Source organism: Trichoderma camerunense (genome assembly GCF_050948025.1).
Source record: "Trichoderma camerunense strain CBS 138272 chromosome Unknown V8C40scaffold_17, whole genome shotgun sequence".
Lineage (NCBI taxonomy): Eukaryota > Fungi > Ascomycota > Sordariomycetes > Hypocreales > Hypocreaceae > Trichoderma > Trichoderma camerunense.
The window spans coordinates 325,256-345,854 of record NW_028145353.1 but is presented as its reverse complement, the minus strand read 5'-3'; the positions used below and the strand labels follow the sequence as shown (position 1 = coordinate 345,854).

The 20,599-nt window shown below is 46.6% G+C and overlaps 9 protein-coding genes across 9 annotated transcripts; 4 read left to right on the top strand and 5 right to left on the bottom strand.

Annotated features, from left to right (window-relative positions):
* Positions 1–603: 603 nt before the first annotated feature.
* Positions 604–2,933, bottom strand: V8C40DRAFT_75326 (Zn(II)2Cys6 transcription factor). Its single transcript, XM_083223394.1, has 4 exons — positions 2,736–2,933; positions 1,802–2,658; positions 1,465–1,745; positions 604–1,402 (listed from the first exon to the last, which is right to left on the bottom strand). Exons 1-4 carry the CDS (start codon positions 2,817–2,819, stop codon positions 762–764), a joined length of 1,863 nt encoding a protein of 620 aa, XP_083069794.1. The 5' UTR covers positions 2,820–2,933; the 3' UTR covers positions 604–761.
* A 362-nt stretch (positions 2,934–3,295) lies between these two features.
* On the bottom strand, positions 3,296–4,398 carry V8C40DRAFT_281681 (aldo/keto reductase family protein; the record flags this gene model as incomplete). Its single annotated transcript, XM_083221654.1, has 2 exons — positions 3,296–4,026; positions 4,102–4,398. The coding sequence occupies 2 exons, from the start codon at positions 4,396–4,398 to the stop codon at positions 3,346–3,348; spliced, it is 978 nt and encodes a 325-aa protein (XP_083069793.1). The 3' UTR covers positions 3,296–3,345.
* Positions 4,399–5,554: 1,156 nt separating this feature from the next.
* Positions 5,555–6,739, top strand: V8C40DRAFT_281678 (SDR family NAD(P)-dependent oxidoreductase; the record flags this gene model as incomplete). Its single annotated transcript, XM_083221653.1, has 3 exons — positions 5,555–5,822; positions 5,891–6,190; positions 6,266–6,739. The coding sequence occupies exons 1-3, from the start codon at positions 5,664–5,666 to the stop codon at positions 6,737–6,739; spliced, it is 933 nt and encodes a 310-aa protein (XP_083069792.1). The 5' UTR covers positions 5,555–5,663.
* Positions 6,740–6,769: 30 nt separating this feature from the next.
* V8C40DRAFT_253185 (uncharacterized protein) lies at positions 6,770–7,934 on the bottom strand. The gene is made up of 2 exons (XM_083217549.1): positions 7,490–7,934; positions 6,770–7,439 (listed from the first exon to the last, which is right to left on the bottom strand). Exons 1-2 carry the CDS (start codon positions 7,853–7,855, stop codon positions 7,104–7,106), a joined length of 702 nt encoding a protein of 233 aa, XP_083069791.1. The 5' UTR covers positions 7,856–7,934; the 3' UTR covers positions 6,770–7,103.
* Positions 7,935–8,074: 140 nt separating this feature from the next.
* On the bottom strand, positions 8,075–9,064 carry V8C40DRAFT_268977 (uncharacterized protein; the record flags this gene model as incomplete). Its single annotated transcript, XM_083220019.1, has 2 exons — positions 8,075–8,114; positions 8,193–9,064. The coding sequence occupies 2 exons, from the start codon at positions 9,062–9,064 to the stop codon at positions 8,075–8,077; spliced, it is 912 nt and encodes a 303-aa protein (XP_083069790.1).
* Positions 9,065–10,745: 1,681 nt separating this feature from the next.
* Positions 10,746–12,370, top strand: V8C40DRAFT_253184 (uncharacterized protein). Its single transcript, XM_083217548.1, has 2 exons — positions 10,746–10,851; positions 10,906–12,370. Exon 2 carries the CDS (start codon positions 10,931–10,933, stop codon positions 12,281–12,283), a length of 1,353 nt encoding a protein of 450 aa, XP_083069789.1. The 5' UTR covers positions 10,746–10,851; positions 10,906–10,930; the 3' UTR covers positions 12,284–12,370.
* V8C40DRAFT_253183 (ankyrin repeat domain-containing protein) lies at positions 12,162–13,870 on the bottom strand. Its single transcript, XM_083217547.1, has 2 exons — positions 13,445–13,870; positions 12,162–13,374 (listed from the first exon to the last, which is right to left on the bottom strand). The coding sequence occupies exons 1-2, from the start codon at positions 13,806–13,808 to the stop codon at positions 12,446–12,448; spliced, it is 1,293 nt and encodes a 430-aa protein (XP_083069788.1). The 5' UTR covers positions 13,809–13,870; the 3' UTR covers positions 12,162–12,445.
* Positions 13,871–14,811: 941 nt separating this feature from the next.
* Positions 14,812–17,765, top strand: V8C40DRAFT_253181 (HET domain-containing protein). Its single transcript, XM_083217546.1, has 2 exons — positions 14,812–15,629; positions 15,689–17,765. The coding sequence occupies exons 1-2, from the start codon at positions 14,867–14,869 to the stop codon at positions 17,653–17,655; spliced, it is 2,730 nt and encodes a 909-aa protein (XP_083069787.1). The 5' UTR covers positions 14,812–14,866; the 3' UTR covers positions 17,656–17,765.
* Positions 17,766–18,209: 444 nt separating this feature from the next.
* V8C40DRAFT_253180 (5'-methylthioadenosine/S-adenosylhomocysteine nucleosidase family protein) lies at positions 18,210–19,544 on the top strand. The gene has a single exon (XM_083217545.1). The coding sequence runs from the start codon at positions 18,272–18,274 to the stop codon at positions 19,340–19,342; it is 1,071 nt and encodes a 356-aa protein (XP_083069786.1). The 5' UTR covers positions 18,210–18,271; the 3' UTR covers positions 19,343–19,544.
* The last annotated feature ends 1,055 nt before the right edge of the window (positions 19,545–20,599 follow it).

Sequence of the window (20,599 nt, the reverse complement as noted above, 5' to 3'; positions counted from 1 at the left end):
GAGAATCGCTTGTTGCTATGCGTGTTCAATCGTTAAAATGATGGATGAAAGACGCTTTATATGTAGGTATAGCGCCTTTGTAATTGTTCTATGTATCATTAGATGGTATGAAGAGACAAGACGGCCACGCAATCCGCGACAATAGGACGCGTTGCAACACGTCTTGCTTGGAGTGGCTTGGCCTCCAACGTATATGATTCGGCATTGTAGTGCAACATCTGGTACCTGAAATCGGCGCTCGGTAGATAAGTCAGATCTGACATTCTAAGAAGTTTCCGTGTTATCGGGACGGGGAGTCCGGGCCACTACCGCAGTTCGACGGAGGGCGGTACTTATTAAAAGCCGCGCTTATAAAATCGCCACTTGGGGGAGCGACAAGCGTAATTTGATGCATAATTACTACCATTATTGGAAGCATTAAATCTTCCATTTGAAGAGTTGAGAAATAAATAAAGATCTAATCTCAGAGTCTTTTCTTTGAGGCTGCCGTCTGGGCGTTTAATCCATAAGTAGTATTGATATAGTCACATCACTGGCTTCCGCATTAGTATACAGCAAAGGTTAAAACACCTAATTGTAAACTATTTTACTTACCTATCTATTATCCTTATCTTCTAACATCTATCTTCAGTACCACTTTGCTACTGTAAATTTAAAAATATTTATTTTTCTTAAACATATAGAAGCGCGACTCTTAATTTGAAGGTTATAACACGCGTACCATATGCTTACTGCAAAACGTATTGGACTTGTATATGGGACTATAAATAATCATTATGGAAGTGGTGCAACGGTAGAACGTTGGTATCTGATGTAACGCTGCCAGTGTGACTGAGACCAGTATCAGGACTGCGCTGAGCATCGATTCCCACATGCATCATCGGCTCAAAAATATCACCTTGATCAGGCGCCTGCAAGCTCTCAAACTGATCAATATACCATCTCGTCATCCTTGATAGAGCCCCTCGAAAGACAGATGGCACAACAAAACGTTTACTCCCTTCGGCCAACGTCAGTTTGTTGAGCAACTGTAACAAGAGCACCTTTGGGTTAAACTCAATATCGTCAAGCAGACATGCAACGCTCTGCGGCACCCGGGCCGAAACATCGAACTTCATTAGAATCACAGTCGCATACGTGATTCTGGTGAAAACAATTACTGGCATTATTTGGAGGATTTCGATTGGAATGTCCAGGAAAGTGTGAATCACCTTTTGCGCCGACGCGACGCATTGGGCAAGTGAGTTGGCGACGTTTAAGGAATAGTAGTTGTCCAGATTCTTGGCCAGAGGTAGAGGGCGTAATTTGTACGGCGGCCGAAAATCTTCCATGTCATGGCCATCGTAGAATGCCGGCTCATGAAGGCTTATCAAAACCATGTGGTAGTGGATTATCATCGGTTCTGGTTGTCATTAGCTGCCATAATCGAGCAATTTGGTATGGAACCCAATTGGGATGCATTACTGTGTATAACGTCTGTGGAAACTTGTCGCTTCCACGCCATCGCACGATCCACGCCATATCTCAGAACCCGGCAGATGCTATCATCCGAGAAGTTGACATGAGATCTGCTATACAATCCAGTCGCTGACATACTTTCTTCTGCGATTATCTGAAGCTTTGTCCATTCGATAAGTCGTCGGTCATTTGGATGAACACTTGGGGTTGTCTCAAGTATCCTGATACAATCGTCGAGCCAAGGTTCATGGCGGAGGACGGAAGGACGTCGGAAAGAAAACGCCATACTTGAGCAGGTATTAGTATTGTCAGTGGTCGCATTGTGATATTTCGCAAAACGTACCTGGAAGAGAGAAAGTAACATGCTATAAAGGTCCTAGATGTTTCGATCAACTGTTCCGAGTGGACAAAGGACTCGTTGGCCGATGGGATCCTGTACTGCTCGTCATTTGAAGACATCAAGTCCAGAACTAATGAGGCAGCCATATTTGCATATTGGCTGAACATTAGCTTTTGAAAATCCTCTACGAGACAGTACCATGCTGATAGAACGAGGTATGCCTGAATCAAATCGAGAGACTTGTTACCGTGCATGGCAACCTCTTCAGCTACGTATTTGGCAGTATTGCGAAACAACACCTTGCAACATTCTGGTTCATGGCTGCTTGAGGCAACCGATAGAACCGCCCTGAAAAGAGCAGGTTTGATGTTCCTAGTATGTTGCCACGTCCAGTGTGAAGGCAAAAGCACCAGAGGGTAGATCGATGCCATGTTCACGCAAAATGTCGAAAACATTTCGTGAGCAAACTCGGAGCTAACCAGGCCGATTGATACAGGATCATCTGGCGTTAAATAGGGATCGCCCGTTGATACAAATGCCAAAGGGGGCAGTGAATCTCCTAGCGAAGTCGGTTGCTGCTCGGGGTCTGAGAATAGAGATGCATTCATAAACTCAGTGTTCAATGGATCTGAATATGGAATTTCTGCATCGAATTGAGCTGGGGTCTCAGAAATTGCATCTTGGAGTTCTTGTAGCTTCTGCTCAAGGGCTTTGATCCTGGTGTCGTTCTTGTTGCGCCTTCGTCTAATGGCGGGAGGGCGAAACACGCAATCCACGTCCAATTTGGAACAGCGATCACACTTTTGCGCACCTGAGCGGCGCGATCCATTGATGCATTTTATCTTTCGCTGCCGACAACCCTTGAATCATACAACGTGAGCATCTCGTCTCGCGGCGCCGTACTGGGAAGAAGGTGAATATCAATGCAAAGACATACTTCACAAGTGCGGTTTAGCCCAGTCGGACTCACGGTCCCAGCTTCGTCGTTGGATGCCGCGTTTTCCGTAGATGCAGTACTCATGTTGGCGATTTGTGGATGGTTGATTGGCAAGGTTCATGCCCAAGTTCCGCGTTAGTGTTTAGAGATGGAAACGCGGTGGCTTATTAGTGCCGCCCTCCGGAGCCCGATTGCTTCTCCTCCCTTTTGGGATACACGGATGTTGAAACTGCGGGGCCGCTTGTAAGCTTAAGATGAACTGAGAGAACTTTACCAAGCGGAGTATTAATGTATAAATCGTCGAGCGTAGCGCAGACCATCTTGTCCAGTCTGAGCCTCTCATGTACGTAAGCACTATTACATGCTTCGTAGTAGATTGACGTTGTTTCTGACGTTTCAGGAGTTGATGACGAATAAACTTGTCTGGAAAAGTTCATTGCCAAAAGGAGCCGGTTGCATTGGCGGATGTTGTATCGGAAATTTTATTGTTTAATACGACCTACACCCCCAACTCTTTTTGGTGCACCACAAATTGATGTAACATCCATGCGACGAAAGACGGCATGGTCACTGTGTTATTGTATACCCTATTTTAAATATGTCTCTATACTTAGTTTCGGAGAAGGTCATAGTTATCCATCGGCGACTCATCCTTTACAAGCTCCCAAACCTCCTCAATCGTCTTCACAACTGAATCTGGCAACGGCCCATTGTTCAGGCCCGCAACAGTTTGCTCCAGTTGCGTGATCCTGCTCGCGCCGAGAACAATTCCATCGCCCAGATGCTCCTTAAGAACCGAGTGATAGGCAACCCATCGGTATGCCAGCTCAGCCTTTGGAATGCCTGACACATTGGACGCTTCGTTCCAGATATCCAGTGCCTCCAGGAACTTTGGTCGGTTGTACAAGGTGTGGTACATCTGTCCAAGGCCCGTTTCTTTGCTCCATCTGCCCTCACCACCAAATCCCTTTTGGAACTGTTCAGATGTCTTGGTCAGGAATCCTCCAGCAATTGCGCTGTAGGCGTAGAATGCAATGCCATTTTCCCGGAAAATAGGAAACAGTTCCGTTTCGGACCTGCGAGCGACAGGATTGTAGTTTCCTTGATAGACAGTAGGAGCGACGTAGCCTTTCTCCTTTACAATCTTGAGAACAGCCTTTAATTCGTCTACATTGTAGTTGGACAGTCCAAACTTCTCGAATTTGCCCTGGAGATACAGGTCGTTGATGCCAGCCAGAGTTCCTTCAAGAGGTTCCTTTGGATCGGGTGCATGGAGATAAAAAATGTGTACCTGTTCGTCCGTCTTAGCAATGCATGCAGTAGGATAAAGCTTTTACACCACACTGAGAATGGAGAGCTGGAATACCTTATCAACGCCCAGTTTTTGCAAGCTTTCCAGGCCTCGTTCGACAACTCTTGCACGTGTTGATTGGCCATCAACCCATCCTCCAATATGCTTCGTGTCAATGGTAAATCTTGACGGTGCCTTGAGTTTTCCCAGAATTTCCTCGCTGGTACCGTAGAGTTGCGCCGTGTCAAGCTGCTTGATTCCTACTTTCTCAACAGCATCGAGTACCTCGGCAGCCTGTTCAGCGGTAGGGAATGCGAGGCCTTTGTCGAAGTTGGCTGTGCCAAAAACAAGTCGTGGTCCGGAATACGCCATGGTAGAGATTTATAAACAGATGTTAGATATTTAAATGATAACCCAAGTGATAGATAGTTTAGATGATAAGTTAATTGAAGTCCAGGTTCTATGTAATGCCTTTTATAGATGTAAAAACCCTGAAGGAGGCAATACGCAAAGCGTATTTACTTCCCAGGGTAAGTTTCCTCCTGTTTTGTGGAGATAATGGAGATGACTGGCAACTAAGCTTGTCGCGGGCTCATATTCCGTATTATTAATTGAGTTGATACCATCGCGATGCTCATCCTCGGTCACTCGGCCACACGCAGCGCAGCTGAGTAGGTGGAGAAGAGAATAGTCTAACTAGGATTCAACCTATAAGATCTTCAAGAGCTTAGTTACGTCTTGTTACAAGGAGTTAGTAGATGCTAGCCATTGAAGCATCAATAGCAATGATTGGCAAATTTTAGGGGGAGGGGGGCTGAATCTGGATTTGTAATCGTACATCCGGCGTCAATCGTATATCCGGGTAACTAACAACTGAATTGACCGAGAGGCCCCGCGACCCAATGTTTGTTTGCAATTGAGCATATTTCTTGGATCTCTGCACGTTGAACTCACGCACGTCATTGTTTTCTCGATACAGTTGGTGATGATAAGGCTAGGGGGTGTCTATTTGCTTACGGCTTGTTGTAAGTGAGCATCTGACAAGCAACTCTAGTCCCGAAGCGTTGCCCAATTCGACTATCGCTAACTCCGTAGCACCAGGGCATCACTGTGTCAATGCGATTTTCCACTCCCCAAGTCCACGACAAATTAATCTACGCCTTATAATTAGTTCCTGTAGATTCAGAATAGATCCTGCATCTATATGCAGATAATATTCTTCAAATACGGAATATAGCTAGGCTGAAAGACTAGGGAGCGGCCAAAGGACCAGGGAGCGGCCGCAATGTAGTAAGACGTTTTAAAACGCTGTTATGATGTCGGCCGATCGCGTGAGCATGAAGTACACATATTCATCTATTTTAGATAGTATGAGCTTTGTTATGATTCCGTAATTCTTATGGAATGCTTAATGATTAAATATTGAGGCGGTAACCATGTTCGGTGGAAGCTTCATAGAGAAATCCCGCGCGAAAAGTTGCCTATCATTACAAACCGCTACCACAACTCCCCGCAATTCCGGAGGTGATGTATATTGAAAAGAGAGCGCAAGCAATGTACTCTTTCAAATCACATAGTGGCAGCGTATCTGTAAATTCTCTATTATACCAAACTTAATATTTTCTCTAGTCACAATCATGGCCGACTTACCCCCGGATTATTTTGTCTCCTCCCTGCAGTACACCAAGAAGAACTTCCAGGATGTCTATCCCCCCATCGATCCAACCAATCCAGCCAACTCACTTGCAGGGAGAATTGTCATTATTACTGGCGCAAGCCGAGGTATTGGAGCTAGGGTCAGCAATCTTCCGGATCTAGTCCCATAACGCGACGGGCCGTTAAGCTGATTCGTTGCCATTTCCAGGGTATCGTTCCGTCTTTTGCCAAAGCCGGGGTTCATGGACTAGTTCTCGTTGCCCGAGATGAGGCTAAGCTGAAGGAAGTAGAGCGTGAGGTTCTCGCCATCAATTCCAAGATCGAAACTTTGCTTGTTGCGCTGGATATCACGAATGAGATCGCAGTGGGGCAACTCTTCGACAAGATCCAGGCACGATTCGGCCGCTACGCAGATACACTGGTTCATAACGCAGCGGTCAATGCGGCCGGAAATGGAGGAGGCCCGATACTGCATGAAGCCGAGGTTGACGAATGGTGGAAGAACTTTGTAAGTCACCCACTGCTTTCCACGCCCTGCATTACACGGGAGAATGATGCATGCTAATTGCTAGTCTGTTTGCAGGAAATCAATGTCAAGGGGTTCTTCGTCTTCTCTAAATATTTCATCTCTGCCCTTCCATCTCCGACTACGCCTGCTACGATTATCAACATCTCATCTTCCGCAGCGTGGCTTGTGTATCCCGTGTCCGACGCTTACAGTGTCAGTAAACTCGCCAGCCAACAGTGGTGTACCATGCTCAACGCTGCATACGGGGGTACACTCACTGTTGTAAGCATCCATCCTGGCCTCGTGGCCACGGACATGATGCAGCCTTTTTTCGAGAAGTTTAATATGGACTCACCTCTGTTGGCTGGAGGACTTTGTACTTGGGTTGCAGCCGATGCAGAACGCTCAGGGTTCCTCAGCGGGAGAGTCATTTCAGCCAACTGGGATGTTGAAGAACTGGTGGCTCGTAAAGCCGATATCGTCGCTAAGAATGAGTTGACAGTGGACTTGGTGGGCACCTTTGGCAAGGACCACTTTAAGAGTGCTTGAACTGCTACCTGTTGAAACCAATCCAAGGTTGCTCGATAGAGTATTCAAAAACTCTTCGACTTTTTCTATAGACTAACTAGTACCAAGATAACACAGTAGAATTTTGACAAATGATAAGCTGGAATGAAGGGAGAGAGGGCGACGGGACAAGCGAAGTGATGTACCGAGAAACCGAAAGGATATTCTGACTCAATGCAGGATATGTAGCACCACTTAATTTATTGGGTCTACATCCATCAACCGTGAAGGATAGGACTCGAAAGAAATAAAAGATGAGAGCATATCGCCTATGTAATCCTCGCAGAAAATTCCCACATCAAGCATTTGGGCTTACCGCAGAAACCAGAGATCATAAATCACACGCTCAAGCCAGTTGTATCCGTAAGAAGCGTAGAAATTCTGACAAAGGCTCTTCATATGCGAGACTTTCCTGGCAGGCATCACTCTCAGCATGCTGTAAAAGGCCACTCATTTGCATGAATGGCGACCCGCATGTTGGGCATTCAAAGTTATTCTTTCCATCATGGCACTCGTAATGGCTAGATTGGTCGCACTCAAGAGCAATACCAATTATCTGGTCTTCATCCACTTCTGATGGACAGCCATCATATTCCATGTGTAGCAGCATGGCCGACCATGATGAAAACATCCTGTAACATCCAAAACACTCTTTATTCTTTGGTTGGTGAGTAATTAGGTGCTAGATACGGTTAGGTAAGGAATACTATGGGAAGGTTCAAAGGGGCTTACAGCCTTGAGATTTGAAGGAGATTGAAAGTAGTCCCCACAGACACTACACATATTATGTTTCGAAATATCATGATCCCGAAGCTGGCCCGAAGTATTAAAGCGGCGATTACAAGGATTGCAATAGTGATGAACGGTCTCCCGATGGCTATTTAACGCATCCCTACTAGAAAAATCGAGAGGGCTAGTGCATAAGCAACAGAGATAATGCTTCGAAGAATCGCGGACGTGCTGGCTCAGGGCTGACAATGAATTGAACGGCTTTGCGCATCGTAGACAATAATACCCGTGGAGGGGTGAATCGCGCCAATGTTGTACCAAAGCTCCCACGGAACCAAAGGTTTTGTCGCACGGCTCGCAGTATCCCATAATTAACGATATGGATTTAAGGATAGTAGAATGTTCGATGAAGAGAGGCCAGAGCTGTCTGGATAACAAGGATGTGAGGGGTTGGCTGCAGTCACGATTGGGTATGATTGGCGCGGCTTGAACGAATTAGATACGTTCACGTGAAATAAGTAACACGAAAGGACATGTTCCTTCGAAATATAGGGCGACGCGGGAAGATATCATCAGTCATAAAACGTCTTAATCTACTTGAACATCAATGTCTACTGTGATATGTATGCTATAAAGATTTGTCAATCTAGATTCACAAAGAAAAAATCGTCCAAAATTAAATATAGAATCTGAATCATCTACTTACGCCATCTGAATATCTTTCTCTCCCATTCTCTCACCAATTCTAACGTACGACTTCTTGTGTTTCCCTTTTGTACGTAGCTGCCACAATCTCAGCGCACTCATGACCACAGCAAGAGCGCATCGTTCTCCCAAAGTGCCCGATTCGAGACTATTAAGAAGCTGGAGCGTAAAAAGTGGCTTGGGATTCACTAGATCAAGCACGGTCGCCAACGAAACAGGCAGCCATGACAGCTTGGCGACGATCTCTCCTTCGGGGAAGACTCTTCGAGAGGAACTAGAGCATCTTACCAGCTTCCATGCGACTCCTTCTTCAGTACATCTCCTCCATTCAAACCTTTCTCTCTTCAAAGCTCTCCCGGCCTCAATGACGAAGTGAAATACAACGCCATTGTCTGTCACTGACCTTGCGGTCATCGTCTCCGTCTCCGTCACCTCTCGCGACGCCTGTCTCTTATCATCCTTAGCTAGGGGAGGCAGCAAAATGTGACTCTTGTTGCTAAAAGGATTGATCTTTTGTTCAAAAAGTGTAATGTCGCCAGCGGCAGCGAGAATAGTATCTTCACGGGTGGTTCCATTGTACAAAATAAAACCTCCCCTTGCGCCCAGCGGTTTTGGACATGACCAGCCATATGGGTGGAATTTCGCCAAGTAGAGAACCTCATCTGCATTTGCGTCGCATATCGTAAAAGATTTTGACCAGCCAGCCTTTATTGTCATGATTGAGGGGAAGCGACGGTAGCACAAAGGTGCTACTGCTGTATATGTCGGCGGTATCAGGACGTTTGAGTCATAGTAGTAGTAGTTAGGTGGTAGACTGGGTTCGTACTCCAATACATCTTGAATGGTGCTGGCGACTTCAGGATTTGTCGCCATGATAATGTGTAAGAATAGCCAAATGGCGAAGCAGGTGGAGAGCTACGGCCTCTCAGAGACAGAATTTGGGCCGAAACAGTGTAGATGCTAGAGAAAGGTAACAATACTGGCAGGTAGGAGTATTTGGCTTTCGAAGATCCAAATTGAGGCATTATTATGCCTCCATCAATACTATTGGCACTCAGCTGATGATTCAAAATGAGGCCATCTCATTCACAAATTTTTATCACAGGGCCACCAAATGGTCTGTGTGGTATTGGTGGATATCACTCTCTCGCATCTACATGGAGAGGCGACATTTCTTTTTCAGAACGTTGGTAAGCAGCGCTAAATAGAATACATGTATGTCAACAAATTGAGAGAAGTGCAATGTGCCGAAAATCCGTTGCCAAGTACAGCAGGTCGCCAGCGTAGGAACAATGGACCTGGGGTGTATGTCGCTGGTAGATGGCTTGCACAGATCCATTCATCGCACTACAGACATCTAAATTCATGCCTCTGGTAAAGTGGTGCAAATTTCAAACGCCATCTACCTTTAGGCTAAGGACGGTAGCACATCATAGTGGTGTGAGTGTCAAGAGGAGGCCATCAGTGTAATTAGGCCATGGAGAGGTGGGACCTCCTTGAACAGAGCCAGAGTCTTCTCAAGGCAAGCTGCATCGCCCACCTCTCCAGCAATTACAATAGCTCACCAGCTTCTCGGCTCCGGGGGATGCCATGCTTCTATAAGACAGCAACACAACATCTCGGGTACCATGAGCGCTAGCCAGCCACTTTGCTGCGTGTCTTGAAATCTTTCCGTAGTATTGGAGAGGTGTCTATATACCTTGTCCGCTCGCTAAGTATACTCTCGAGCACTGGAGTAGCTGCATTAATAGGCCTTGGAGCTCGGAATGCAGCTTTTGCACGCAGCAGGCAATCAGACAGTTGTTACGGCTGATTGAGGTAGTACCAGAAATGCCATCATGAATGCTAATACAAGCCGCAATGTCACCAACTTCGATAGGAGAGCACCAGATCTTTACTTGGCCGTCACAACGGCGGATAATGCACATCTTCCAAGGTGCAATAAAGGGGCACAAAAAGTTTCCGTGCTATCGTTCTATAAATATACCTGCCTTTCTGTAAACCCTGTATGTGACACCATGGATGTGAGTATTATCGGGACATCTTTTTACCATATCTTAACATTTCGATAAGATCATACCTATAGACATGTACTTCGCTATCGTAAAGCTTGAAGAGGTGAGAGAGTAATCGGAACTGAGTGTGTCGGAACATATCCCCCTTACGGCTCGGCTGCATGCGTGACATTTTCTGAGCACTATAATAGGCCGAATATGCATCAATTATCTTGGCCAGCACACCAAACGTTCAACAAATGCGGGGGCAGCTGCACAGTCCCACCAAAATATATACCGGTGAACGTCATTTTCATCTTGTTCCGGGCTTTAGGATATTGAAGATGCAAGCCATCTCGTAAATAGATGGACACGTAGGTCTCTGTCCCCACGAAGATACATCCGAGCTGCAGTCGGTCTGTTTCACATAGACGCCTGAGGCGATCAAATAAGTGACGTGTCATGCATTGTACGAGATCGTGAGATTAGAGATTTCAATTTGACAAAAGCGAGTTCTCATATCGGCATCTAAGAGAGACTTGTCTCTGCACCGGGAGTGGGCACATCGACGTACCTATATATATGTCTCCCTACCCACATGTCTCTACGATCGTTATAACACTATCCAATCGACAGTTTCTTCACACAAAGAATCGAAACAAAGAGGTGAGTAAGTAACATGTTTCGTTCTTGAATCACTCTTTAACTCATTTCTCATAGTTTCGTCGCTCTCTCTACCAAGAACATGGATCCCAACGAGACCAACCCAAAATTGAACGGCTCATCCAACGGTGCACCAAATATGAAGATCGCCGACGCTGTTACTAACTTCTTCAGCGCCCATCCCAATATCCTCTTTGTTCGTTTTCAGTGGCAAGATCTTTCTGGTCTCTTACGAGGCCGCATTATTCCTCTTGAACACGCGCTTGCGATAGCAGCAGGAGAGCGGACATTACGTGTGGGCCCAGTGGCATTTCAGGGTGTTGTAGACAACAGTATGCTGCCGAGCACCGATTTTAAGGGAAACGATGTGCTTGTGACTGACTGGACATCATTACGGACACGGCAACGACTGGATCCCATGTATGCCATCGTCATGTGTAAGGTGGTCCAACACCTCCCCTACCTCGCTCAGCCAAATTGGAATCTCTGTCCACGGCGGGCTTTGGAGACGGTGGTGGAAAAGGCAAAACACACACTCCACGTCGACTTCCTCGTCGGGCTTGAGGTCGAGTTCGAAATCATGAAGGCCACAGAGGAAGGGGGGTATGTTCCATACGCCAAAAGCCTGGGCAACTGTGTGGTATCGTCGTATCGCGACCCTTGTTTCGCCTTTATAGAGGAAGCTGTTGTGGCATTGATGGATGCTGGAGTCAAAATCGATGCGTTCCAGAGCGAGGGCAATCGGGGGCAATACGAAATTGCTTTGGGGCCTCTGCCTCCTGTGCAAGCTGTTGATCAGTTACTCCTGGTCCAGGATACCCTCAAACACATATTTACCCGACACGGACTGGTAGCCACCATGTCACCACGCCCATTGCCATCACGGCGGCAATCGTCGGGACAACATGCCCATATCAGCATCAATCCTCCACAAGATGAGGAATCTTTCTTGGCTGGTATGTTGCAGAGGCTTCCTCAGCTTTGTGCCTTCGGTCTTCCGTACGAAATATCGTATGAACGCGTGAAGCCTGTATTTGCTGGCAACATGGTGTCATGGGGAACTGAAGACCGCACGGTACCTATCCGGAAGGTCAAGGCCGGCCACTGGGAATTTCGTTCCCTTGATGCCACGGCCAATATGTATCTTGCTTTAGCGGCAATACTGAGCGCTGGTATACTTGGATGTGTTACTAAGGAGCCTCTGGTCCTAAAAGACAGCGGGATCGACCTTCACGCCGACAATAAATATGGTGAAATGCTGCCTCAAAGCATTGACGAAGCACTTAATCGGCTGGAGACGACGTTTGAAGAGCTTGAAAACATGATGGAAAGCAGAATTATCCGACACTATCTCCAGGTGAAGAAATATGAAACATCATTGGTTCGGAACATGGGGACACAAGCAGCCCGGGATCTTCTGATTGAGCTTTTCTAGATGGGTTATTAGACGTATTTAGGAACATATAGTAACCACCGCGTCCAGCCGCCACGATACATACCTGTATCTCACAAATCAGGAAAGGGAGCTTAACTAAAGCAGAGGAATATACAGAAGATATAGAATCGATTCAGTTGCTGCATCCATCTTTCTCACCAACTATAAGTGTGTCCCCTTGACAAACTCATCAATAACTTTGACTATTTCCGCATTACCATCTCGCTCAGCTATAAACCTAGCCGTCTGCCCCAGACCATCTTGGGCATCCACGTTGGCTCCCCTTGACAGGAGATATCTCACAGCCTCGGCGTTTCTCATGGCGGTGGCTGCATGAAGCGCAGTCTTTCGTCGGGAAAGAGGTCTCTGGTTGTGCGCATACCATCGTTCAGCAGTCTCCCGTGGATCTCCTGAATAAGGTACCTCCTCGTCCGATTCCGTGACTCTTCTGTAATTCACATCTAGTCCCTGATCTAGGAGCCACCCCAGCATCGTCAGTCCACCAGTGTTGTTGCCTTCCGCGTTCACAATCAACAGATCGTCTTTGAGTCGCTCTGCTTCTGGCACATTGTACAACTTCCATAGATGCTGAAGTACCTGCGGAGTACCAGATCGGATGGCAAACTCAAGAGAGGTCTTTTGAAACCAATCTTCGGAGGTGAGGAAATTCGGGTCTACTTTGACAATGGTGTCTAACAGATCGATGCTTTCTTCTGAGTTCTCCCCACGTGCAGCATCAAAAAGCAACATTTTATCTACCGAAGTCCATTTGTTCCTGAGAGCTGCAGCCCAAACACGGAGTGGCATCTTTTCTTGCTCCTCGTCTGGGTAATAAAACAACTTGACATGTCCTCTCAAAAGCCAATTTTCGGGCCGTGGAGGAGAATCCAAGGGCTTTTCATCCGCAATCTTTATGGCTAGACCAGGATTGCCGGTATTCAATGCAGTGAAGAACATGGCTTGGCGGAATAGAGGCAGAGTCAAGAGGCGATCGGCATCTGCTGCACTCACGGTAGGGCTGCCTGATCGGAGTGAAGCCATGTCCGCTTGTCCAGATGCGCAAGCCGAAAAGAAAGGCTCCAATTTCTCACCTATTTGGCTCACATGTCGCAAGTTAATCCATGCGCTCTAATAAAGACGAAGCTTCAGAAAGTCCCTTACCAGGAAAAGAAGCAATCAGAGGATCCGTTTCACAGATTTTAATTGCACTTGCCATGGGACCAAATCGCTTCCCATGCCACATGAGCGGGCGTACAAAGTCGCTAGCCAAACCATCATCAGGCAAATGATGAACTCGCTGCTCTGCCGGCCCGAAGTGCGCCAGGCATCGTTTGAAGAATTCGCCCAGTTGTATTTTCTCGGCGAACAATTCCGAGACGGCATTCACGTAGCACCCTGGTGTCTGATCGCGCATTATGCTCACCATGGTTATGGTCTCTGTTGGGGGTTGTGGTAATTGCGATGATTGTGGTGATAACAGTATATATAAGAGACAAAAGAAAATCGCGGATAGGTATATTAGCATTTAGGTGGGAAACAGAGTTGCCAGATTGCAGCAGAGGAGTGTCTATTTAATGAATTGCTGGTCGGTCATTTATGCACTCTCGAGAATCCTTCAAGAATCCTACAACAGGTGCGATGGCGATCTCAGAGCCTTGGGGGCCGCCTTGCTCCACACACACTTGCGGAGACAGAATCCTATCATGTATAAGTGGTTGTTGGTTGTGATGCAGATTTTATTGAATGGTTATTGGACGAGTTACTCCAACCAGATTGAGAACCGCCATTGGAGTCGCTTGCTGCCTAATATGCTTAAACGTTAACTTACATGGCAACATTGAATACAAGGCTGACCATCTCGGATACATAAGCACCGCACATTTCGGGCTCGTTTCATGAATATGCCACTATGCTGCTCAAACAATCGTATATGTCAATTATTTGATACCTTTTTCCGAGGCTAGGACAAAGTCGATTCATCTACAGTTCAATTTTACCCGACGTCATGCACGATCCTAATAGGGTAGGTAGGAAAAACTTCCAGAATGTTGCTTCATTGCAAGCAAGTCCTAGTTGAGATGCAGACTCAACGAGTAGCCCAATACCATTCACATTATGCACCTAGGCAACTAGGCAAAAATATCCGTAGTGTTGCTTCTTCAATGTATTAAGATAGGCCTCGACGCAGAAGAAAGTTGCAACCTAGATACACAGCCTTGTTCTGAAGAATCTACATACAATGGCAATTTATACGGAGTGTAGCCCGCCCACGATGAAGAAATTTTGACATGGCATATTCTTTCTGCATTATTTAAACTTATCATACGAATAGTGATTCGGTCTTCAACTTTGTTATAAAATTAATGATTCAATGAGCGTGTCCACGATGTCTTCTATCTCGTGTGTTCAGACTCATGACGCTAAATCTCAAGTGTCAGGGATCGGTAAGATGGAAGCGGGGCGAGGCAGAGCAGCAGTCAGCCCGAATGGTCCTACGCTGATTCGATTGTAAATAATAAAACCAGGCAACATCATCTGCTACAGTTGGCCATTCAATAAACAGTCCTTTCAACTCGTTTCAAAATGCTACGGTTTGGTCTTCAACACGGCGCTCGCCGGCTTCTCACAACCTCTGCAACCCGTTCGAAACAGGTTGATCTGGTGTGCCCAATCTGTTTCGACTTTGGCTTTACGCAGACTGCGTTTCGTGGTAGCGTAGACGATGATGCTTCGGAAAGTGCCAAATCTAGGCCATCCAGTCCCAAAAGCGAGCACAGTGACAATGGCAACGCCAAAGCTATACCGGAGAGCCCTCCTAAGCCGACAACTCCAGAAGCACCTCGGAACAGCCCGACGAGGAGTAAAATACGTTCTTCCATGAATTTGCTGACCAACTCGGAGACTATGAAACATAAATATGAGAATAAAATCGAGGCGATTTATACGATGCCGATTGATAACGACATAGTCGATGCTAGAGTATATGACCTTCTTGAGGGCCAAGAGCCAAATTTCAAGGAAGGTGGACACGAAGAGGCACAATCCTTTGTCAAGGCAGAGCTCATCAAGAGCAAGTCTATTCCGTTCAAATATTGGCTTGAGCAGCCTTGCCCTTCACATCGCAATACCGGAGACCAGCCTGCACCTTGTGTGACCTTGAGGCGTGGTCTCCACGACTATATGATGGAAACTAGCCCAGGATATGCGCAGCGGCAGGAATTAATGCGCGAATTGGGATTCGTTACTACAGGTGGAAGCTCGGCTTCTCAGTGTCTTCGAATTGGTCACATGGGGGCTGGCGAACTACCAGCGCACGCGTGGGGTGTAGAGAGCTTTCTTAAAACAGGTATGAAGCTGGAAATGATGAACATTTCAACACCAGGTAGCTAACAAATATGGTTGCAGATATCCCGTCACCCTGGAGACAGCCCTGGTTTCCAGACCGTGGATTAACAGTATTTGAGCGAACAGTGCCATCCGGAAATACTGCATCTGATGAAGCTTTCCAAAAGGCTACGAATTGGTTCCGTGAATGCAACGACACCCATGAAGATTGTTCGGCCACAGAGATCCCAGAGATGCCTGACCGAGTTCTTGACATCGCTGCTGAAGACACCGCGTCCGGTGTCAAGTTGGTTCAAACAAACGGTAGAAAGGCCAGATACGCTTGTTTAAGCCATCGGTGGGGGGAGGAAACATCTCAAGCCACGAAGCAAAACGTTGAATCACTACGCAACGAAGTACCGTGGGACTACCTCTCGCCTACTTATCAAGACTCTATAGCATTTCTGAGAAAATTCTCGAAATGGCACCAAGACCAATACGGGGAGGAGATACGCTATATATGGATCGACAGCTTGTGTATTATACAAGATTCCAAGAGCGACTGGAAGAAACATTCTCTCAAGATGAGCGACATATATTCTAACTCCTCTATCACCTTGGTAGAGAGCCATGGACTTCACACTGAGAAAAGATTGTTTCAAGACTCTACTGCTAGGCGGGGTTCAAAATCTGTATCCATTCAAGACGCAGAAGGCAATGATCATGAATTACACTATCGACACACCATCTATCATCCCACATTTATGGTCAAAGATGATGATATTCCAGTCTGGAAGAGAGCATGGGTGTTTCAAGAACGCCTTTTATCGCGCCGCCTGCTCATTTTTGGACCCGATGAGCTCTCATGGCAATGTGCCAGCCACCACAAGTGCGAATGTGGCCTCGAGGAACTCGAAACACAGAGTGATAAACTCATGAAAGAATGGGAGGATGACATTCACATTCCGCTGCATTCGGCAAGTAGTAGAAGAGACATGCAGCGCACGCTCGGTAACAATCCCTCTCACAAGCAACTTCGAAAAGCCTGGAGACTCGTGGTTGAGGAATATTCACGGCTTGACTACACATATCGCAGCGATACTCTGTTCGCCATAGCAGGTCTTGCAAAGAACTTTAATGCAAGATTGGGCGGTAAGAAGTACTTCGCTGGCATTTGGTACGATGAACATGATGAATTGCAGGGAAGTGAAGAGGCCGCAGACTGGGAGCCTCAAGCAGAAACAGCCCTGGATCTGTTATGGAGGCTCGCATATTTTAAAGATGCACAGAGAGAGGATCTTCCCGAACCCGCGGTCCCTATCTCATGGAGCTGGGCATACCCCGAATGCGAAATCGTCTACCCGTTTCATGACGATGAAGTGATCAATCAGTATACTCTGGTGGCATCAATAGGAGGCGCTATGAATGTTCCTAAACTGCCAGATGATCACGATCAGCCGCGAGATTGGGTGATGGATGACATGTATACAGAGGTGCCTCCATCTGCAATCATTCTCGCTGGTCCTCTTTGGAAGACGGAGGTTACTGCGGCGCCACATCTATTTACGATTAAAGATACCGAGTATCCGGAGTACACTTACTTCTTGGGAGCCATGTCCGCCGAGATTCTTCAAGAAAGCGCTGTCGGAAGACAAATTCGCCAAACAAGACTCCTTGTCACGCCCCCCAAGGATGAGGGCGAGAGCAACGAATCTGCAGTTAACAAGATGCCGCAACTTGTCTTTTACCCAGACAGTACGAAAACCGTCATTACTGGATCGTTTTACTGTCTGCCGATGGCAAGTTTTAAGCGCCTGCCTATCAAGGCCACTGTAAAGGAAAAGGTCGTATTTGCCGCCTTGGTGCTGGAGCCAGTGGGGCACAAGGCAAATACTGAGGGCTACGACCCGGATTTATCGCATAGAGATCCTTCGGAACTGGTCTTTCGGAGAGTTGGATTGGCCTATACGACGGATGGAGGCTGGGCCGAAGAGCATGATAAGATGTTAGAAAAGATGCCCGCCAATATTGTGTACATAGTTCAGTGATGCAATACGAACATGCAACGAATTGTGGAGTCAATTGGATTATAGAGCACGCTTGGATTATAGAGCAGTTCATTGTAAATCACCCGACAAATACTGAGAAAATGTTAAGAGAATACTAGTGTGCTTGATCAACATTGTTTCGTTTCATCCCGAGGCCGATCAACTTCAGCTGCTATTTTTAATGCAGTAGTTTTCGGTATAACTGAGCATGTTGCTAATTTTACCTCTGATCAAAACAAGAATACGCCGTACCATCTACTACAAGTCCTAAATAGATTGGGTTGCTCATTTAAGCGCTCGCCATGGATACAGGATACACCAAACTAATCTACAATCCCAGGTATACCAGAAAGTTCACTGCCAACAGAGGTGATTTGAGACAAGATATACTTGACATGCCAACACTATGTAGTATTGAGCCTCGTAAATGGGGGCGTCGTCATCCCACATTGCTGAAGAATGAGGCTGTGGATTAAGCGCCTGTCGGCCTGCCCATTTTATACGCGCCTCGCCTGCATAAGCGGAAACTACACGCCCAAATCTAGATTGGTTCTGCCTACTATTTGCGTTCAGCGCGCTGGCGACGACACGGAATTGATATCTTAGATGTAATCGGATGTGTGTATATAAGGCAATGAATACCCTCAGGTTATTTGAACAAGACAAATTTACAATAATCCAAACTCGCCTTTCTAATTCTTTTACTCAAGCGTCTTCTCATATTAATCCAATTACGCCGCAATTGTTTGTTACTCTTTATTATATCATCATGGCATCCCGAGAGAGCTTCACCATAGGATGGGTTTGCGCTCTCCAAGAGGAATATGAGGCCGCATGTGCTATGCTAGACGAAGAGATCGAAGGCCCTCAATACCAAGAGCCAGGCGATAACAACACGTACTGCTTTGGCCGTATCGGCGGGCACCGTATTGTGATTGGATCCCTTCCCTCAGGTCGCTACGGCGTCACAGCAGCTGCTCGTGTTGCGACGGACATGACACGCACCTTTTACAAGTTACGACTTGTCTTAATGGTTGGCATAGCAGGAGGCGCCCCTACTTCGGTACAGGACATCCGTCTCGGCGATGTTGTCGTCAGTGTGCCTTATAAGAACATTGGGGGAGTTGTTCAGTTCGATATGGGGAAACAAATCGATGGCAAATTCCAACGGACTGGCCATCTAAATTCTCCTCCGGCGCAAATACTCAACATTCTTCCAGAGCTCAAGCGAAGACATCAATTTCCTGACCAATATGGAGGCGTTGATGAACATCTAAAGAGATTCGACAACGACCCTCGCTTCCACCGACCGGATGTGGATCGGTTATTCCGCTCCGATAGCAAACACCTAGGCGGGAAGACTTGTACAGGATGCGACTCGAGTGAGCTCGTTGTACGTCCGCCTCGCACATCTCCCAGAGCCATTGATGTCTTTTACGGCACAATCGCATCCTCCAACACGCTCATGAAAGACGCTAGAGCTAGAGACTCTTACGCTCATGATCCGGAGCTGGGAGTACTTTGCTTCGAGATGGAAGCCGCGGGCCTTATGAATGACTCCCCATGTCTTGTTATCCGGGGCATTTGCGACTATTGCGACTTGCACAAGAATGATGAGTGGCATTATTATGCGGCAGCAACAGCAGCAGCATATGCTCGAGAGCTGCTTTCTGTAATTGAGCTTTGAGGCATGTAGCGCTATTGCAATGTTGGGTAATTGGACAGATTTATTGCGTCGGACAGAGATATTGTTTCACAATATTGTGTATTTATAGAGATGGGATTGTACAGTATCGTTTGTCACCAAACACAGTCATGTAGTGTATAACAGACAGGCAACTGCAACTTGGAGCATACTTCTCAGTAAACTATTTGCGACTTAATGCCCCAAATCTTCATCTAAAAAAAATTCATTCTACGATCATTATCTCCTCAGTGGTGGCGGACCTTGGCCCTGCACCATCTTTAGCGCTGGGCTATACAAAAGATGCTCTAAAAAGCCATTTCCAAGATTGTTAATGGCACCTCGTATGTTGATCATCTTAATAATCTCGGTACCGTGTAAACAATATTCTGTATAATTTCCAGCCATTAACTATTAATGATCAGTTCATAGACTGCATATCAGTAAAATAAGCACGGAAGTTAAATAAACGCACCTCCTCAGCGGCCAAGACTAGAGCTAATGCGATAGTCTGATCACTGATCTCTGTGTTGGATATCGCAGCGCGAATCATTTGAACACACTCATTTTTATATCTGAGAAGTAATGTCGCGTGAAATCCGTTTTGTGTCTGAAAAGATACGAGGCTGCGACATGCCGTCATGAGAAGACCGGCAAGGAGACCATCGTCCTCAAGTGACCATGGGACCCAACACGAATTGACCGGCTGTACAAATTGCTCTCCGCGGCTACTACAAGCACCACAATTTACATAGCCATTATCGACAACGCATCTGGCGTCTAAAAGACATTAGTATGAGCTTCATCACAGTTTTTTGTATAGGACTAGTTATAAATGACTTGCAGTGATCAATCAGCTCATTTTCCACATGTGAGGTTGTTCTAGCATGACGTTGGAAAGGGTCTCTCCGATAACGTGAAAGCGAGCTTTGCGGTTCAGGATTGCTGATTGTTTGAGGTCTGATCTGGGTCTTTGTTCCAGTCTCCCCTTCTGATGTATGGTGCTTGTGTTTCTTAGACAGAACAGTGGGTTGATATTGCCGGACCTCCAGGTGCCCACGACGTCTTTCCCGCTGGCGATAATGACCCTCTTTCGCCGCATGTGAGCGAATGAGTTTGGCATTGGAAGATTTGGATGCATCGTTCGGATCCGTATTCACAATCCACATTCTAGGTTGCCATGATCTGCCTTGTGACAGGGCTTGTCGCCTCATCTCACTGTATTCAGGGCTTTGCATGTTTCTCCAAGGTAAGCTCATG